The sequence below is a fragment of the Bombyx mori genome, chromosome 6 (assembly GCF_030269925.1).
Source record: "Bombyx mori chromosome 6, ASM3026992v2".
NCBI classification, from domain to species: Eukaryota; Metazoa; Arthropoda; class Insecta; order Lepidoptera; family Bombycidae; genus Bombyx; species Bombyx mori.
The window spans coordinates 4779948-4799225 of record NC_085112.1 but is presented as its reverse complement, the minus strand read 5'-3'; the positions used below and the strand labels follow the sequence as shown (position 1 = coordinate 4799225).

Sequence of the window (19278 nt, the reverse complement as noted above, 5' to 3'; positions counted from 1 at the left end):
TAATAATGGTTATCAGTTAATATAAACCGACAAATGGCAGGGTCACAAAAGTGGGTGCGATGTCCGCCGATTGCAATATGCTAAATATTGAAGGTTTTGGAAATACAAGTATGTTAGGGGTTTTGTTTCGAGAAGGCTTCGCTAACACTTTGAAGATTTTATTTAATATTATTAGGATTTTACTTATTAAAAAGAAACAACTAAACTATAATAACGCGCATGCAACGAAATAATAACTACAAGAATTTTAATAGATGGATTATCTGGAAATGAATATTCAAGTTTTACACCAATATGATGATAATATGATCGTATGATTTTACGGTTTATTAGCGATGTTCAAGTTTATAAGTTTTCGTCCCTTTCCTACTTTAGGTTTTACTAAAAGACACGAGAAGACTTGATCTTCGGCCTAGAACCTGTAGGATCACTAAATAGCTAAATGTCGTACAATGTTTGTGAGGTGCATTGGCCTCTTTCCCGCAGAACTTCCTCTCCTTTTGTGGGATTTAGACGCTTGCAGACTTGTTTTAAGAGTTTCATATTTAGTATTTTAGTGGAAAATGTGGAGACTTGCGGTGTTTTTTTTGTTAAGTGTATTCTGCGGCAGATGTACAGTAAGTTTTTGTCTTAGTTTTAATACAACAATCTGTATAAAAACGATGATAAAATGCAACCGATAGATAGATAACGCATAGATAGATCATAGATTACAAGAAATAAATAATAAGGAACGGTTTATTTAAAAAAAATTTTTTTTCATAAGTGTTGGACAGACAATAGAGACAGATAACAGAGAACCGAAAATAAATTGTATACAATCATAGTTTAAGTTAGTTAGAGAAATAATTACGATGCATTCAATATATTGTATTGGCTTCAGATTTTAGCTGACAGTGAGACAGAAGCAATTCGTGATAATGGGGATTACGGACGTAAATGTAATTGCCGTAAGTTTTCTATGAAATTAATATACTATTAATGCCAATAGCATATCTCCAAAAATATGTATGTATTTAACAAGACACAATTACTTCATCAAACGTGACAATAAATTAACATAATTTTGATATTCAAATAGGGAAAGACGAATAAAATATATGATATTTTAAGTATTTTATAAAAATTAATGAAGTGAAATAAAAAACAAAAGATGAAATAGAAAATGTTGGCACGGTGTAATGGATATACCTACTACTGGAGTTATTATGGACGGCTTACGTCAGGCAGACAGCTGGTCGTAAAACTTATGCCCAATCCCTATGGGGCATCATAAGAGGCCAAACCATTGAGGCCTAAGAGGCTAAGAGGCATAAAAGGCCATAAAAGGGCAAGAAGAAGAGCCTATAAAACATCACCAAGTCACCTTTATTGCCGATCTCAAGATATTACAACTAAATTTGGAGCCAACTAATTTTATGGTTAATATTAGGTTGTGGTGAGCGCAACGAGGCTTCACGTATCACCGGGGGAGTGGAGACAACTGTGAATGAGTTCCCCTGGGTGACAAGACTTTCATACTTCAACAAGTTTTACTGCGGAGGTACTCTTGTCAACGACAGATTCGTGTTGACCGCTGCACATTGCACAAAAGGGTTTGATTTCAGTATTACTTTTATTTTACGAATAAAATTTAGATATTCATTTTTAATAGAAATAAAAAGGATGGTGTAGTTTTATGAAACCACAGTAAAAGTGAAACTTTTTTTCACATTATAGACATTTAACTCCGACAAACAACATTTACATTAAAGACTGATAAAAACAAAATAGCGTGGAGCACTGGCACAAATGCGTAATAGTCTTTACACTACACGAACTGCGAACTATAGGCGCCGCCATATTGGCCTTGGCTGCTCTGACGAGCGCCTTTCACTTTATCCCTACACCGCGGCCGACCGTCACGCGACATGCAACACACAGATGAAAAAGTTTGAGACGATGTAATAAAAGTTTCACTTTAATAAATTGTTTATAATTCTTCGACATTGTTGATATGCCATCTTGTACTTGTAATACCTATATTTCGTTACAGTTTCATGTGGTTTATGATCAAAGTGACCCTCGGCGAGCACAACCGTTGCAATAAAACACATCGACCTGAAACACGCTTTATAGTGCAGCTTTTGTCACACAACTTTACATTCTCTACCTTCAAAGATGACATCGCGTTGTTGAAGATGAATGAGAGGGTAGAGGTTTCGGATACCGTGAAGCCAGTTTGCTTACCGCATAATGATGGTGACTAATTCCAGTTTAATATCTTAGACAAAGTGGTATTTGTGTGTCCGTCGTTTTGTTTGAAGTGTTGTTGATTTTTTTTTATGATGAATGATTACTGGTGGCCCTGAGGCCTTTCAAGTTTCACCAGGACAAGTGGGCGAGCAAAGGCTCAGTCAGGACAAAAAATACTAAAAATCACAAACAATAGTTATCAATATTGTATTATAGAATACCAATATTTCATCAGTAATCTGTTACATGTAGAATAATTACTACTTTACTTTTTACTGGAAATAATAATTGTAGGTTTCAAAGTAATATGTAATACACAATTTTGTTTGGAATATTTTATGACGTAACGAGACCTTCAAGCAAGGCTTATTGCTTTTTATATTCTGTCGTATGAAGAATGAAATGAAGCGAAATGAGATGAAGTTGATTAATTTGAGGCCAATCAATTGGAACAAAATTAAATGAAGTAATTACTGAGACTTCAGTGAACTTTTTGGAAGAGCATGAGAAGCTGTGGCCAGCGGCTTTGTTTCATTTTTCCACATTTGTGCACTTTCACAGATGACAAATAGTTAATAAATCACCGTTATTATTATTATTTTTTTATTGCTTTGATGGATGGACCAGCTCATAGCCTACCTGGTGTTAAGTGGTTACTGGTGCCTACATACATCTTTTTTTATTTTATTGCTTAGATGGGTGGACGAGCTCACAGCCCACCTGGTGTTAAGTGGTTACTGGAGCCCATAGACATCTACAACGTAAATGCGCCACCCACCTTGAGATATAAGCTCTAAGGTCTCAAGTATAGTTACAACGGCTGCCCCACATTTCAAACCGAAACGCATTACTGCTTCACGGCTGAAATAGGCAGGGTGGTGGTACCTACTCGTGAGGACGCAGAAGAGGTCCTACCACCAGTAAAAATTTTCACTAGTATTACCAATTTAAGCCCGAAGAAAAACTATATTAACAGAATTAATCCACACAACCACGCTCCTCGCGTTCCCGCCAAAAAATCCATACAATTGGCAAAACAGATGACTGTTTTAGAACATAACATTACAGAGAGTACGTATGAAGCAGTGAGAGCGATTGCTGCTGGCTGGGGTTCTGTAGGCGAATCAAAGAATCGTTCCTGTAATTTATTGGAAGTGGAACTGCCTATTCTGAGTAATGCGGAATGTAAAAAAACCAAATACGAACCATCAATGATTCTAGATGATATGTTATGTGCCGGCTATCCTGAAAAAGGAATGAAGGATACTTGTCAGGTAAACTGCTTTATATTTGTCACATTAAGTAAATGATAGTTAAGTTATAAATATTAATAAATCATTGGTTGTCAAATATTGCTTTATCATTTATGAGTGGTATTAGGGAATTTATTAAAGCTAAAGTTTTAAAAGGAATTTTAGTGTATAGGGTATGAATAAATATTAGCGCTTTTTCAGTATTTGGTACAGGATGTTTTTTTTTTTATTTTAAATATCGGCTTTCAAGTTCTTTTGTTTAATTACCGCTATGCCAGTATTCAAATTCTCCGCTGAAACACATAGGTGTGTCGGAAGGATTTTTGTCAAGGAAAAAATGTCCTTCATTTCTCTCAATCTATTTTCTTTCATTTAGATCTATAAACAATATAGATTCATCTCATTCTTTTAGGGAGACAGTGGCGGTCCTTTGTCAGCTGAAAGAAAAGATAAACGATATGAACTTGTTGGTAAGTTTGATTTGTATATACTTCGTTATAAAAACATTTTTGATGTAATTTCTTATTCTGTGCTATATCGGTTTTTGCCATTTAACAAACTGTTTGACTCTATTCAGCGCTATAAAAATTAAATAACAAGTATAGTTCAATAGGAGAGTGATTTATAATCTTCTTTTTCTCCACCTTATCCCACTAGGTGGGGTCGGCATAGGTGATTTTTCTCTTCCATTCTTTTCTATCAGCCGTCATCTCAACACTGACTCCTCTTTCTCTCATATCGTCATTCACACACTCCATGCATGTCTTCTTCGGTCGACCTCTTCCCCCTCTACCTTGCACTACTATTTCCATACATCTCCTTATAATAAAGCACATATTTGTAATCTAAGGTACATACACACAAGGATACACACATACAAGGATTAAAGATTGAAAAAGATTGTGCATTGAACAATTTTAAATTTTTTATTGATTGTGGAACAATTTCGAGGAACAGAGTTGAGCTGACTACCGAAAACAATTTTTAATGAAAAACAATTTTTACTTATTAATATTGTTAGTCAACTGTCTTTGTTCATTGCTTGTACCCACATGACGTCATCATTAGCTTTATTCAAACATATATTTTAGCCTAAATTTTTATATACTCTGTGTATAACTCAAATCTCAGTTTTGGTACGATTTTATTGACAACTAGTTTGTCTAGATAAACTAAAGATAGTCTATCATTCAATTTCTCTTGTTTTTTTTTCGTTTAGGTATCGTTTCCTGGGGCATCGGGTGCGGCCGACCCGGTTATCCGGGAGTATATACCAGAGTCTCTAAATATTTGTACTGGATCAGACACAATTCTAGAAGTGGCTGTTTCTGCAGTGATTAAAGTCTTCATATATAACCTTTTGTTATTCACAGTAATATTTAATATAATTATTAGCAATTTATTACTATGTTTATTTAAAAAAATGAAGAGGAATTACTTATATCTTGTTAATAACCAAACATTTTAGTGCGTCCTGATTGTAATTAGCAGAAGCTTGATTTTTGTAATGGATGTTGATGGAAAATGCAATTTTATTTACAGAAAATAAGGTCCAAATTTATTGCTGCAAACGTGACAGATATTATTGTTTGTTCTATTATTTTCGAGCATTTAAAATGGGAATCGAGTTAGTTCTGGCCATTATATTATTACATTGGTTAACGAAGTTGTGATAAGGCCAGTTAAAATATGAAACGGTTATTAAACAAATAATGAATTACAAATCGTTTAATTAAGAAATAAATACGATACGACTAAAACATTAAACAAATATAAAAATACAAAATTATTATTATGTTGTTTTATTTTTAAATATGTTTGGAGGAACGTAGAATGGGGGATTTGTTTTCGTCTTAAAATTTAGTGCGCTGTTTTCCTAAATCATCATTCATCGACTGTTCATTTTTAAAAGAGCCACCCTTCTACACTGCGATGCGTGACTCTTCCATTGCCAGCATCAGCGATCCTACTGACATACATTCTCCTTTCTGAGTAACAACCCTGATACCGAACCGAAATATGCGGGATATCCAAATGATGTTCTTGCCTGCCTATTTCTGCAGTGAAGCAGTAATGCGTTTCGGTTTGAAGGGTGGGGTAGCCGTTGTAACTAAAACATGAAACCTTAGAACTTATATCTCAAGGTGGGTGGCGCATTTACGTTGTAGATGTCTATGGGCTCCAGTAACCACTTAACACCAGGTGGGCTGTGAGCTCGTCCACTCACCTAAGCAATAAAAAAAAAGTTATAATTTACAATATTTTTTTAACCGTTATTAAATGCACAATTTTTAACAAAAAAAAAAAAACTAGAATTTAAACTTAATATATTGCGTTCAAAAATAATGATACCAGTATCGTTTACGACCCAAGTCATTAAAGATTAGGGCTCCAGAGTGAGAAACCACACAATACCTGCAAGAACAACCTCTTTCTGTACAAGGTCCTTAATCCAGATGAATAGCAAAGGCTTAATTTTTCTTATTGCCTTTTTAAGGTAGGCATATTGCCGATGGTGATTAGGAACCATCATCAATCCCAAAAGCAACTGTGTCTAACGCTTAACATTCTTCAAATTAGAATTTCTTTCCTCATACAGAGCTGCGACCGCTATTGTGTCTTCCGTCCGGACGTAGCTGAAATAGCCCACTAGGCTACCAGCGAATAAGAAGGGAAAAAATAATTGTCTCTGCATTCTCAAAAATGCTTGCTTGCGGAATACACACAACAATTTGATTAAACTTATAGTATTCAATATTTAACCAATTTTCAAAAACATTAAACCAGTTCCGTCCACAAACAATTTGTTACAAATTTCGACTTACAGAAAAAAAGGCAAATATTTGAATAAAATCACATCTGACAGTCAAGCATAGTGTAATTTATTTACAAAAAATGCAAATAACTTTTACATTAATACAAATAATTCATTACTTCCATTAGACATAATGATGAATGAGGAGAATATTTTAAAATATAAATTTGAAACATGTTTGTTCAATCAGGTCTTTACGTCCATTTGTTTGACGTAAGGCGCTTGTCAAAAAATATTTTATTATAAATTGATCATTTTGCTTTTTTCAACTTTGATTTTAATGTTCAATTCATTGGAATACATTGGAAATAATATAATTAATATGTCAAACGCCAGATAAAACCATAAAAGTAATTTTAACTACTTGACTTAGATTGTTTTCTTATTTTGTAATAACATAAGATCATAATAGACTATTATAAGGTACTATGTGATACTTTGTATATTTAGACTTTACATTTATTTTGAGAAAAACAAAAAATCGGAAGAGTACCTACCCGACGAATACATACGTCTAGTTTAAAATTCATGTATAATAACTTTTGAATGTAATTTGAAATTCATAATAATTGAAAAACAAAAATAATCAACAAATTATCCAGCAACATTTCTTCTAGTAAGATCGTTAATGAGAACATCCTTTTCGTGGAATAGCGGGAGGCCTTCAGGTTTGAGGATTGCGTCAGGGGATTTCAGTGTGCTGTTGTATGTTGGGTTCAGAGGATGAAGAGGACCGATAGCGCTGACCGCTGACTTGGCTTCATCGTTGCCCAGCACATGGTGGGTTCCGTCACCCGATCGCACAATTCTGTTTCTCACCTGTGATATTTTACATTACATTTAGACTGGGTTCGTACGTAGTTTAAAAGTAGGTAAAGTTATTTTATTGCTCTATATGGGCAGACCAGCTGATAGCCCTCTGATGTTATGTGGTTCCATGTTTACTTTATCATCACAGCCTGCACGCCATCGCCCACCTTGAGATATAAGATTAAATATTATGCAGAATTATGGGATTTACCATTACGGGCCAACAATACACTCTGCCATAAATATTTAACCTTTTTTTCTTAATTACGCAATTTCTTCAGCGCGCAAGTCATTCGAGAACACGTTTTATGTTGAAAGTATATGAAATAAACGGTTAGGTTATTTATGCTTTGTCTACTTTTTGTTCTTTTGTGATAATTTATTGCATTATGTTCTTTCATATATGTTTACAGTCATACATAGGCAAATGCAAATAATAATTACTTAGTTTACTAATGGTGTTTGAAATATAGTTTGATAAAAACAAGCTATCTAATAACTTCGTTGGTGCGTATTCATTACTATATTATGCAGTAGTGGTAAAGTAGATAATTATATATATTTTTTTAATTTTTAGAATTAATATTTCATGAAATCAAATTTCTAATACATTACCATATCTGGAGAAGCTATCTTCAAGTCATAAGCCAAGCCAATTCGTTCGAAAAATCTTATTATAGTAGCATTGGAGTTAAAATGCATCGATTCCTCGGCTGCCTTGTAGTCCCACGGGAAAGCGTGGTGGTAATTGTGCCAGCCCTCGCCTAAGCTGATACACGACACAAACCAGGATTCGACTGGCTGGAGTTTCCTAAAATATTATTTCATTTCAGTAACCACTTAACTCCAGGTGGGCTGTGAGCTCGTCCACCCATCTAAGCAATAAAAAAAATAAAAAAAACAAATAAACATTATCCGTTCTATCGTATGGAGACAATGCGCGAAGGGTTATTGCGTTAATAATGACTCATCGGATTCTTGAATGATGGAGAAATTTTGTATACATATTATGTTAATCTTTAAGACTATGACTAATACGCAATTAATAAAAACCCCGACGCTGATTTCAGAATACTACGTATTTTAAGGTACTTATGTAGATCTCGAAATCAGCTCGATCGCATTAGTGTTCGGGTTATTCATCCGTCTCTTAATATAAATTAAATGGTACCATGTTATTTTATAATTTCAGAAAAACATACAATTTTCATATATAAATAATTATGCAATAATAATTAGGTGTGAGTTACAAATTTAATTTAAAGATTCCTATTTCACACAGTAGGTACATCAACACACACATATTTATGTGCAATATAAGTTTATAAAAATCGTGTAAATATTACCTGTCGTATGGCCTAGTGCCGTACAGGTGCGCCGCACTATTGACCAGCCAAGTCCCATTCAATTGTAAAATGTATCGAGCACAATAGCATACGAGGAACGATGACAACCAGTGCTCATTGAAGAAGTAGATAGGTACGAATACTGGTATCAGAAATGCCACCACGAAGTATAAATAGTAATAGTACCTGAAATAGTAAATTCCTTTAAGTGTCACCTTCTAAGTGTCATTCTAAATTTCGTCGCCTGGATTAATGTCGTAAATAATATAAATAATTTAATTAAATCTATCTATATATGTATATAAAAATGAATTGCTGTTCGTTAGTCTCGCTAAAACTCGAGAACGGCTGGACCGATTTGACTAATTTTGATCTTGAATTATTTGTGGAAGTCCAGAGAAGGTTCAAAAGGATTAGATAAATATGAAAATGCTCGGAATTAAATAAAAATAACAATTTTGGTTTTCCTTTGATGTGTCCCCCGTCGGACGGATTCCTTTTGTTTGTTTTAAGTTTATTTTATGCAAAAGTTTAGGTCTTTATTTATCGATTGAGGCACTACGAAGTCTGCCGGGTCAGCTAGTGACATATAAATATGCACGATTTTAGCGGAAGACGTGCTCCCGTTTCCCATCGTGATCGTATTACGTTTGATCAAAAATCAAGAATCACCCAATAATACCACTATAAATACCTAATGTAATGTAAAATGTAAATTTTTACTATTCATGCACTTTTATAGCCCGCTGTACATTGAGATATTTTAAATTATTCAGTTTAAAAACTAAAACCCGCTAATAAAGAAAAACGAAATAATTTCGACTTTTTCTGTCTTTCTTTCTTTCTTTTTGTACTGGTTGTAATAGGGGAAGTTATAAAATAAGTGTATTATTATTCTTGGTCCTTAATGCGTGTGGAAAATTTCAACTTGACCTCTTGAAGTCGATGGGAATGACGTTAAAAGATTCCGTTATACACAACAAACATACGTACATATCAAGTTAATGAAAGCGTGTAAAAAAAACATTATTTAAAAATTAATGTTATGAATCACAGATTGTTCAGTCAATAAATATTCAGGGGGCGTTGTTTTGTGTTTTCTTGAAACTTTACAGTTGTTGAAACTTAAGGGAAAATTACCGATAGGGTACCATTGACAGACAGGTAGCGTTCAATTAGTGTCAATAAATAGGTGTATTTGATACAAAATATCGTGATAGTGTGACAAGACAGAGGTCAGGTTTACTAGCTATTAATAAGAAATAACACGCCTACTTACTTCTTTTGGAACATTATCATTTTATCCGCTTGAAGGTCACTCATATCAATTCTTCTTCCTAATTCAATCACATATGGATGTTTTTTCATCATTAGCCATCCGATGTGACAAAAGAAGAAGCCTCTCTTAGAATTATGAGGATCGGCATCGGTATCGGAGTAGCGGTGGTGGAGACGATGATCGCGAGCCCAAATGAACGTCGAATTCTAAAACAAATTAATGTTTTTAAATCATTCAAAAATAAATCTAAACGAATTAGTTAAAAAGCGAATTTTACCTGTCCTGCTACGGTCTGTAGACAAAGCAGAAAAACTTTGAGAAGTGGTGTTCCTTTGAAGGTTTTATGAGTGAAGAATCGGTGGGCGCCGATTGTGATGCCTATAGTTGCAGCATACATAAATAGCACAGCTGAAATAAATCGAAATTTAAATAAGTGAAAATCAGAAAGAGTATTATTGACAAAAAAAAAAACTTTTGTGGGACTTACTCCAAAGAAATGTTTTCAGTCCAATATTTCCAGTTACTATGAGTACGACTCCCCATAACGCAAGTAAATGTAAAATAAGAAATCCAATAGCGTTTTTCCATACAATTTGATGTTTGTACGAGTAATCGGTTCCTATATATTTAGTGCTAATCAAAAAACTATCGAATTTTGTAGTGCCATTTAAATTTCCATTTTCATCAACCGATTTTGGATTTTGTACTTCTGCCGTCATTTTTGTATTATTGGACCGATTACTTGGACCGACTCGTACTTGAATACTGAAGTTCAGCATTTGATGTTTATCTTTATAGTGTATTATTATTTGTTAGCGTAAATGTGTCGTATTGTATTCGAAGTATATTGAGCAATGAGAAGATAGGCCACGGCTACTTTGCGTTAATGCATGATTATGTCCAAACATTTTCAAAGGCATTGTTTCGACTGTATTAAGTCATTAGGTAAATCAGAGTTTCTGCTACAATTTTGATCGAAGTTTTAATTTAACTAGTGGTCCCGCAGTAGTCGAAATTCGACTATAATTAATTGAAATTATGAGTTTAAACATTATTATGGTTCTATTGTCAAACACAATTATAATTCGATAATATTATCAGTGTTCGCCAAAACTGCACTATAGATAAATAAAATTAAAGGCAAACAATATTAATCTATTCTCAATTCTATCACAGACTTTAAACAATAACAAAAAAATCACAATTGACAGCAAACAAAGAGTATATTTTTATGCATGTGTTGTGTCAAATACATGGTAGGGTGTGTGATGCTTTTTTTATTGATTTAATATGTTTTATGCATAATTTTAAAAAAATATTATCATTCTGCACATCTGCTCTATATTCTCTATAAGTATAAGAAATTTCATACTCCTCCGCCCGCGCAATTTTCGTAGAAAGGGGTACAAAGCTAATGCTTCACGTATTAATATATAGATAAACGAATTATTCTATCCATATCTAATAATACAATATAAAAATTGGATGATCGACTCCACGGTCCACCGTGTGGTAGTTGGGATAGAGGTCTACTCGCGGGCAACGAGAATGTTTTCATTCCATATTGAGACAAATTGTGAAAGTCTCAAGTATACAATACTGCTTAACGACTGTTCCGCCATTTAAATTAGAACGCATGATTGCTTCGCGACAGAGACAGTCAGGATAGTGAAACGTTTCCAGGCCACCACACTATACGTCCAGCGCTTTACATCCATTTTTACGTCCATTACATTTTGCTGGTTTAAATTTTATTACACGTTTTTATTTCTTCATCGTAGAAGTAATTTCTTGAGTCTTGTTTAAGACCGTCGCGTGGTCAGTAAGTATATTTTTTGAAAAGTTTGTATCTATTTGTGTGATTTGTAATCCACACAGCAGCATTGCTAGATACAAATAAACTGGGCTTTCCATTTTGTACATCATGACAACTTGCTGTAAATATTCCGAAGGCAGATGTTACGAGAACACAAAGGACACGACGGGCTCGTCATCAAGCCACTTACTATAGTAAAAATAATTCATCCCCGCAATCGGAGCAGAGTTCATTCATATTATCTGGAACCGCTGCGTTCATCGACAGTGCGTTTCCAAAGATCTTTTTTGTCACGTACCATCCGGCTTTGGAATGAACTCCCCTCCACGGTGTTGTCCGAGCGCTATGATATTATGTCCATTCCGATAGAGGCACCCGTCACGCGCGGACGTGCTCATCGACCACTCGATCGCCCGGCCTTTGTTCGTCCGGCTTTTGTTAGCCCGGCCATTGTTCGCGCGGCCTGTGTTCGTGGTACATCTGCCGACCAAGTGTTTTTCCTGGAAGTTTTTATTTGTTTTGTTTCCTTTTGTTATTTCTGTGTCGTGGTACATCTGCCGACAAACTGTCTTCCTGGAAGTGTTTGTTTTGTTTCTTTTTGTTAATTCCGTTTTGTTGTGTTTTTTCTTTGTCCTGTAGTAATCGTGCCGCATCGCCACCTGTGTTCAATAGAACCGCTCAGGTCCGAGAAGTTGGGGCTTCTAAGACCCAGGGTAGCCCCACCTGGGCACGTAGACATCATGGACGCTGTATTTGCGGAATTTCTCCGGCTTCGCTACCCAAAGCTCACTTCCGAGTTTCAGGCCTTCAAGGCCGATCACACAGCGAGCCCTCTCGTGGACTCCGCCGAGCTCGCTGCTCCTGCGTCGCCTGTACCTTCGTGCAAAGCTTCTGCATCGAGCACCGCAGCCTCCGTCGTGCCTGCCGTTCCCGCGTCGCCTATACTGGCGAGTAAAACTGCTGCGTCGTCCGCCGTGGTCACCGTTCCAGCAGCGCGATCATCCGCGGCCTCCGTCGCGCTCTCCAAAACACCTACTCGTAGGTCACCTGCGCCCGCCTCCTCGTCCTCCGACTCTGACTCGGAGATGGAGGTCGACCTCGCCCCCGCCTCATCGACGGATGGATTCACCCTGGTGCAAAAGGGTAAGAAGCGTGCCGCGGAGTCTCGAGCTCCCGCGGCCGCTAAAATTAGCAAAGCCGCGAACGCGTCGCGCCCCCGCCCTCAGACTCCCGTTGCGTCTCCAGCCCGTGCCACTCCGTCGCCGCGTCCGGTGGCACAAAATAAAACTCAGACCCCTCCCCCGGTAATCCTTCAAGAGAAGGCAGCTTGGGAACGAGTTTCCCTGGCCCTTAAGGCCAAAAATATCAATTTCACGAATGCCCGTAACCTCGCGAACGGCATTCAAATTAAGGTTCGAACACCCGACGACCATAGGGCCCTCTCTTCTTACCTCCGTAAGGAGCGTATAAGTTTCCACACGTATACGCTCCAGGAGGAGCGCGAACTCCGTGCCGTTATACGTGGCATCCCTAAAGAGTTGGATGCCGAGCTCGTCAAGGCCGACCTTCTCGAACAAGGCCTACCGGTTAACTCCGTACACCGCATGCACACAGGCCGCGGAAGGGAGCCATATAATATGGTTCTCGTCGCCCTCCAGCCTACCCCCGAGGGTAAGCAAATATTCAACATCCGAACGGTCTGTAGCCTTTCCGGAATCGCAGTCGAAACCCCACACAAGAAAGGCACACCTAGCCAGTGCCATAACTGCCAATTATACGGGCATTCTTCCCGTAACTGTCACGCGCGCCCCAGATGCGTCAAGTGTTTAGGCGATCACGCCACGGCCCTATGCACTCGCGATCAAAAAACCGCGATGGAACCGCCCAGCTGCGTCCTGTGTCGAACACAGGGTCACCCCGCAAATTACCGCGGATGCCCCCGAGCCCCTAAAATAAATCGCCGCGTCGCCCGCCAAAACCGCCTCCGAGCTTCCGGCCCAGACATCAAAGCCTCGGCTCCCTCTGTGTCGCAGGCTAAGCCAGCGTTCGTTCCGGCGCCGGTGCCCAGTGTCTCGGCCTGGGCGAAACCGCTGCCGTACACGAACACGGCTACAACTCCCTCCTCCGCGATTCGTCCCGCCCCCGCGACTCGTCCCTCTCCCGCGACTTGCCCTCCGACCGCGTCCGACAATCTCGCTTTAGCGATCGACTTCTTTCAGTCGATCAACTTTGAGCGCGTTAACGCTTTGGGCGACGCCATTCGCGCTGCCTCCACTGCACAACACTTTATCGCCGTTGTGCAAGAATACGCCGACGTATACGCGTCATTAAATACGTACGTCCTCCCCTCACTCCGCCGGTAATCAATGGCGTACATTAGTAGAATAAAGCCCCTATCCGTAACGATAGGATTTTTTAACGCTTACGGTCTCGCAAATCAACGTGATCAGGTTTCTGACTTTTTGCGTGACCATCAAATTGATATATTTTTAGTGCAGGAGACCCTACTTAAGCCCGCGCGTCGTGACCCTAAAATCGCGAACTATAACATGGTCAGGAACGACAGGCTCTCTGCTCGTGGTGGTGGCACCGTCATTTACTATAGAAGAGCCCTGCATTGCGTCCCGCTCGATCCTCCCGCGCTCGCTAATATCGAAGCATCAGTGTGCCGAATCTCACTGACGGGACACGCGCCGATCGTTATCGCGTCCGTTTATCTTCCACCGGATAAGATCGTTCTAAGCAGTGATATCGAGGCGCTGCTCGGCATGGGAAGCTCTGTCATTCTGGCGGGCGACCTAAATTGTAAACACATCAGGTGGAACTCACACACCACAACCCCGAATGGCAGGCGGCTTGACGCGTTAGTTGATGATCTCGCCTTCGATATCGTCGCTCCGCTAATCCCGACTCACTACCCGCTAAATATCGCGCATCGCCCGGATATACTCGACATAGCGTTATTAAAAAACGTAACTCTGCGCTTACACTCGATCGAAGTAGTTTCAGAGTTAGATTCAGACCACCGTCCCGTCGTTATGAAGCTCGGTCGCGCTCCCGATTCCGTTCCCGTCACGAGGACTGTGGTGGATTGGCACACGCTGGGCGTCAGCCTGGCTGAATCTGATCCACCATCGCTCCCGTTTAACCCGGACTCTACCCCGTCTCCTCAGGATACCGCTGAAGCCATAGACATCTTAACGTCACACATCACCTCGACATTAGATAGGTCATCGAAACAAGTTGTAGCGGAGGACTTCCTTCACCGCTTCAAATTGTCCGACGATATTAGGGAGCTCCTAAGAGCTAAGAACGCCTCAATACGCGCCTACGACAGGTATCCTACCGCGGAAAATCGTATTCGAATGCGTGCCCTACAACGCGACGTAAAGTCTCGCATCGCCGAAGTCCGAGATGCCAGATGGTCTGATTTCTTAGAAGGACTCGCGCCCTCCCAAAGGTCTTACTACCGCTTAGCTCGTACTCTCAAATCGGATACGGTAGTAACTATGCCCCCCCTCGTAGGCCCCTCAGGCCGACTCGCGGCGTTCGATGATGACGAAAAAGCAGAGCTGCTGGCCGATACATTGCAAACCCAGTGTACGCCCAGCACTCAATCCGTGGACCCTGTTCATGTAGAATTAGTAGACAGTGAGGTAGAACGCAGAGCCTCCTTGCCACCCTCGGATGCGTTACCACCCGTCACCCCGATGGAAGTTAAAGACTTGATCAAAGACCTACGTCCTCGCAAGGGTCCCGGTTCCGACGGTATATCCAACCGCGTTATTAAACTTCTACCCGTCCAACTCATCGTGATGTTGGCATCTATTTTCAATGCCGCTATGGCGAACTGTATCTTTCCCGCAGTGTGGAAAGAAGCGGACGTTATCGGCATACATAAACCTGGTAAACCAAAAAATCATCCGACGAGCTACCGCCCGATCAGCCTCCTCATGTCTCTAGGCAAACTGTATGAGCGTCTGCTCTACAAACGCCTCAGAGACTTCGTCTCATCCAAGGGCATTATCATCGATGAACAATTCGGATTCCGTACAAATCACTCATGCGTTCAACAGGTGCACCGCCTCACGGAGCACATTCTTGTGGGGCTTAATCGACCAAAACCGTTATACACGGGAGCTCTCTTCTTCGACGTCGCAAAAGCGTTCGACAAAGTCTGGCACAACGGTTTGATTTTCAAACTATTCAACATGGGTGTGCCGGATAGTCTCGTGCTCATCATACGGGACTTCTTGTCGAACCGCTCTTTTCGATATCGAGTCGAGGGAACCCGCTCCTCCCCACGACCTCTCACAGCTGGAGTCCCGCAAGGCTCTGTCCTCTCACCCCTCCTATTTAGCTTATTCGTTAACGATATTCCCCGGTCGCCGCCGACCCATTTAGCTTTATTCGCCGACGACACGACTGTTTACTATTCCAGTAGAAACAAGTCCCTAATCGCGAAGAAGCTTCAGAGCGCAGCCCTAGCCCTAGGACAGTGGTTCCGAAAATGGCGCATAGACATCAACCCAGCGAAAAGTACTGCGGTGCTATTTCAGAGGGGAAGCTCCACACGGATTTCCTCCCGTATTAGGAGGAGGAATCTCACACCCCCGATTACTCTCTTTAGTCAATCCATACCCTGGGACAGGAAGGTCAAGTACCTGGGCGTTACCCTGGATGCATCGATGACATTCCGCCCGCATATAAAATCAGTCCGTGACCGTGCCGCGTTTATTCTCGGTAGACTCTACCCCATGATCTGTAAGCGGAGTAAAATGTCCCTTCGGAACAAGGTGACACTTTACAAAACTTGCATAAGGCCCGTCATGACTTACGCGAGTGTGGTGTTCGCTCACGCGGCCCGTACACACATAGACACCCTTCAATCTCTACAATCCCGCTTTTGCAGGTTAGCCGTCGGAGCTCCGTGGTTCGTGAGGAACGTTGACTTACACGACGACCTGGGCCTCGAATCTATACAGAAATACATGAAGTCAGCGTCGGAACGGTACTTCGATAAGGCTATGCGTCATGATAATCGCCTTATCGTAGCCGCCGCTGACTACTCCCCGAATCCTGATCATGCAGGAGCCAGTCACCGTCGACGCCCTAGACACGTCCTTACGGATCCATCAGATCCAATAACTTTTGCACTAGACGCCTTCAGCTCTAGGAGCAGGCTTAGGGACCCCGGTAACCGTACTCGTCGAACTCGACAAAGAGTTCGTCGTGCAACCTAACCCATGAATCAGCTCGCTGAGTTTCTCGCCGGATCTTCTCAGCGGGTCGCGATTCCGATCCGGTAGTAGATTCATTTGCGAAGCAGCTACTCTTGAGTTGTTAGGTCTCCTTCAGAGGCGCTCGGGTAGCTGTTAGCAAATCCCACCCCTCCTGGCTGAGCCTTTGCTCGCCCACCTGTCCTGGTGAAACTGGAAAGGCCTCCGGGCCACCAGTAATCCTTCAATCAGAAAAAAAAAAAAAAAAATATTATGTCCTTCTTCAAACGAGGCTTGCGGAGAGTACTTTATGGTAGGCAGCGACTTGGCTCTGCTCTGACGGTGACCACTTACCATCAGGTGGGCCGTATGCACGTCTGGCAACAAAGGCAATAAAAAAAATTTAATGTTAACCACACATTTGCAATGCAATTGCTATTTATATATTCTTCTCAGACAGATATTACTGTGAAAGTTGGTGAGGAAGCACCAATTTAAGTAGTAATTTAAATATTTTTTCTTCTATCAGGAATGCGTTCTGTTTCAAGCAGTATGACAAACTAACTCTGAACTATCTCTATTATATACATAATTGATTATTCGACTTCATAGTACCTACTAGGTTTCGACTCTGTACCAAAAGATAAAATATTTTTGATGGTTTCTGGGTTTTTTGTCGACACATTGATTTTTGTTAGGCTAAGTGTGACAATGCATTACTGAGAATTTTCTTACTTCATAGTGCATTTTAAGATGATGGATAATGCTTATTGTAAGATAACATAAACGGCACAGCTTAAGTATTCACGGCGACGTCTTACTTGTATTGGTATAATGATTGCCCTACTCTTCAAGCCGGAATGCACGATGACTTTGAGATAGAAACAGATCGAATTGTACAAGCAACTCGCGTGGTCATAAAGAACAGGTTCATTTGTGAATTAATTGTGTAGAATCATTTTTAAATATAAGCGAACACTTGGAAAAAAAAACTATGATAATACCGGCTCTAGTATTAATGCGTTTATGAATTAATCATGTTTTCTGAGGTTATTCTGAGTAATCGAATCAAAGTGCATATTTGCATGAGTGTCGCCCGTGAAGTCAAGGAATAAAATTATTTTTATTATGTACTGAGTATTTTAAATATCTGCAACCATTTTTAACATAAGCATCAGTTATTTTTTATATTTAAGACAGGGCTTAATGGATAAAGAGGACATGCTGCACCGATTCCACATAGTGGGATAAGCGCAAGAAGAAGATCAAATAGCATATGTTGAATTTTTTTTATCGGAGACTACCAGCTCTTTTCCATTGATAGCTACAGAATCACAATACTACATTACATATAACACGTACAAAAAAGTGAGAGAGATGGCGGCTGGCTGTGACTGTGGCTGAATCATAGAATCAATCCGGTTTTTTTTTTTTTCTGCCTATGCTGATAGCCTTAGGGGCTATTTCAGCGTAACCCTAACGTTTGTAGGTGAGCTCACGGGGCTCAAACCTGATGACGATGCTAACACGAACTCTAGCAAGAGCCGTGCTTCGCAGAATCTACCACCGGATCGGAAACGCGACCCACTGAGAAGATCCGGCGAGAAACTCAGTGGGCCGTGTCTGAGAGTTAATTTACTCGTCGAGCCCTTCGTCGCAAGCGACGGGTTCGACGAGAACGGTGATCGGTGCTTGAAGTACCTAAAAGCACCGTTAGTGGATCGGGAGGATCCGAGATGACGTGTTTTGGGCGACGTCGACTGCTTTCCATTCTGTCCGCAGGATCGGGAATGTAGTTACCGGCGGCCACGATGAGAGGGTTCTCGTGTCGTGCCGCTTTATCAAAGTGGCGCATCGACGCCGACTGAAGATACTTACTGATGGACTCTAAGTCCAGGTCGTCATGGAGGTCGACGTTCCTGACGAACCACGGGGCTCCGACGGCTATCCTGCAAAAACGGGATTGAATAATTTGGAAGGATTTTAAGTGAGTGCGGGCCGCGTGAGCGAACACTACACTTACATAGGTCATGACGGGGCGTATGCAAGTTTTGTAGAGTGTCACCTTATTTCTAAGGGACATTTTACTTCGCCTACATATCATCGGGTAGAGACGTCCTAGAATGAAGGCGGCACGGTCGCGTACCGTCTTGATGTGAGGGCGAAATGTCATCCTACTGTCGAGGATGACGCCTAAATATTTGACCTTCGGGGCCCACGGTATGGGCTGGTCGAACATCGTGATTGGGCGAATGGCGGAGGCGGAGGTGTTGACGCGCCTAGTCGGAAGAGTTCAACCCCGTAATTTACTGGAAGTTGAACTCTTCTGAGTTCTCTACTCTGTCTTACTGGTGATCCGTGCGACAACAGTTCGTCCCTCAGTTTAAATATTGGATCCCTTGAATCGTGTAAGACATTAGGCCTCAATTCGCAGACAGCCACAGATGAGCTTTCTTTCTCTGTCGATTCGTGTGAAGCCTCGCCTTTTACGAAACGCTCTATGCT

The 19278-nt window shown here is 40.5% G+C and overlaps 2 protein-coding genes across 2 annotated transcripts; one reads left to right on the top strand and one right to left on the bottom strand.

Moving 5' to 3' along the window:
• The first annotated feature begins 482 nt into the window (after positions 1 to 482).
• Positions 483 to 5280, top strand: LOC119628330 (trypsin-7). Its single transcript, XM_021350831.3, has 7 exons — positions 483 to 617; positions 884 to 950; positions 1433 to 1595; positions 2036 to 2241; positions 3304 to 3509; positions 3901 to 3958; positions 4708 to 5280. The coding sequence occupies exons 1-7, from the start codon at positions 564 to 566 to the stop codon at positions 4827 to 4829; spliced, it is 876 nt and encodes a 291-aa protein (XP_021206506.2). The 5' UTR covers positions 483 to 563; the 3' UTR covers positions 4830 to 5280.
• Positions 5281 to 6754: 1474 nt separating this feature from the next.
• On the bottom strand, positions 6755 to 10479 carry LOC101739697 (acyl-CoA desaturase-like). Its single transcript, NM_001309601.1, has 6 exons — positions 10226 to 10479; positions 10016 to 10146; positions 9739 to 9944; positions 8460 to 8645; positions 7729 to 7924; positions 6755 to 7122 (listed from the first exon to the last, which is right to left on the bottom strand). The coding sequence occupies exons 1-6, from the start codon at positions 10455 to 10457 to the stop codon at positions 6898 to 6900; spliced, it is 1176 nt and encodes a 391-aa protein (NP_001296530.1). The 5' UTR covers positions 10458 to 10479; the 3' UTR covers positions 6755 to 6897.
• Between the last annotated feature and the right edge of the window lie 8799 nt (positions 10480 to 19278).

What these genes read in the sequence shown, in the direction of transcription:
- LOC119628330 (XM_021350831.3), top strand. Translation starts at nt 564, where the DNA reads ATGTGGAGACTTGCGGTGTTTTTTTTGTTAAGTGTATTCTGCGGCAGA. An exon ending in CGGACGTAAATGTAATTGCC is followed by an intron (nt 951 to 1,432) that starts GTAAGTTTTCTA and finishes GGTTAATATTAG; the next exon opens with GTTGTGGTGAGCGCAACGAG. An exon ending in GAATGAAGGATACTTGTCAG is followed by an intron (nt 3,510 to 3,900) that starts GTAAACTGCTTT and finishes TCATTCTTTTAG; the next exon opens with GGAGACAGTGGCGGTCCTTT.
- LOC101739697 (NM_001309601.1), bottom strand. Translation starts at nt 10,457, where the DNA reads ATGACGGCAGAAGTACAAAATCCAAAATCGGTTGATGAAAATGGAAAT. An exon ending in TACAGACCGTAGCAGGACAG is followed by an intron (nt 9,945 to 10,015) that starts GTAAAATTCGCT and finishes AATTTGTTTTAG; the next exon opens with AATTCGACGTTCATTTGGGC. An exon ending in GGCACTAGGCCATACGACAG is followed by an intron (nt 7,925 to 8,459) that starts GTAATATTTACA and finishes ATAATATTTTAG; the next exon opens with GAAACTCCAGCCAGTCGAAT.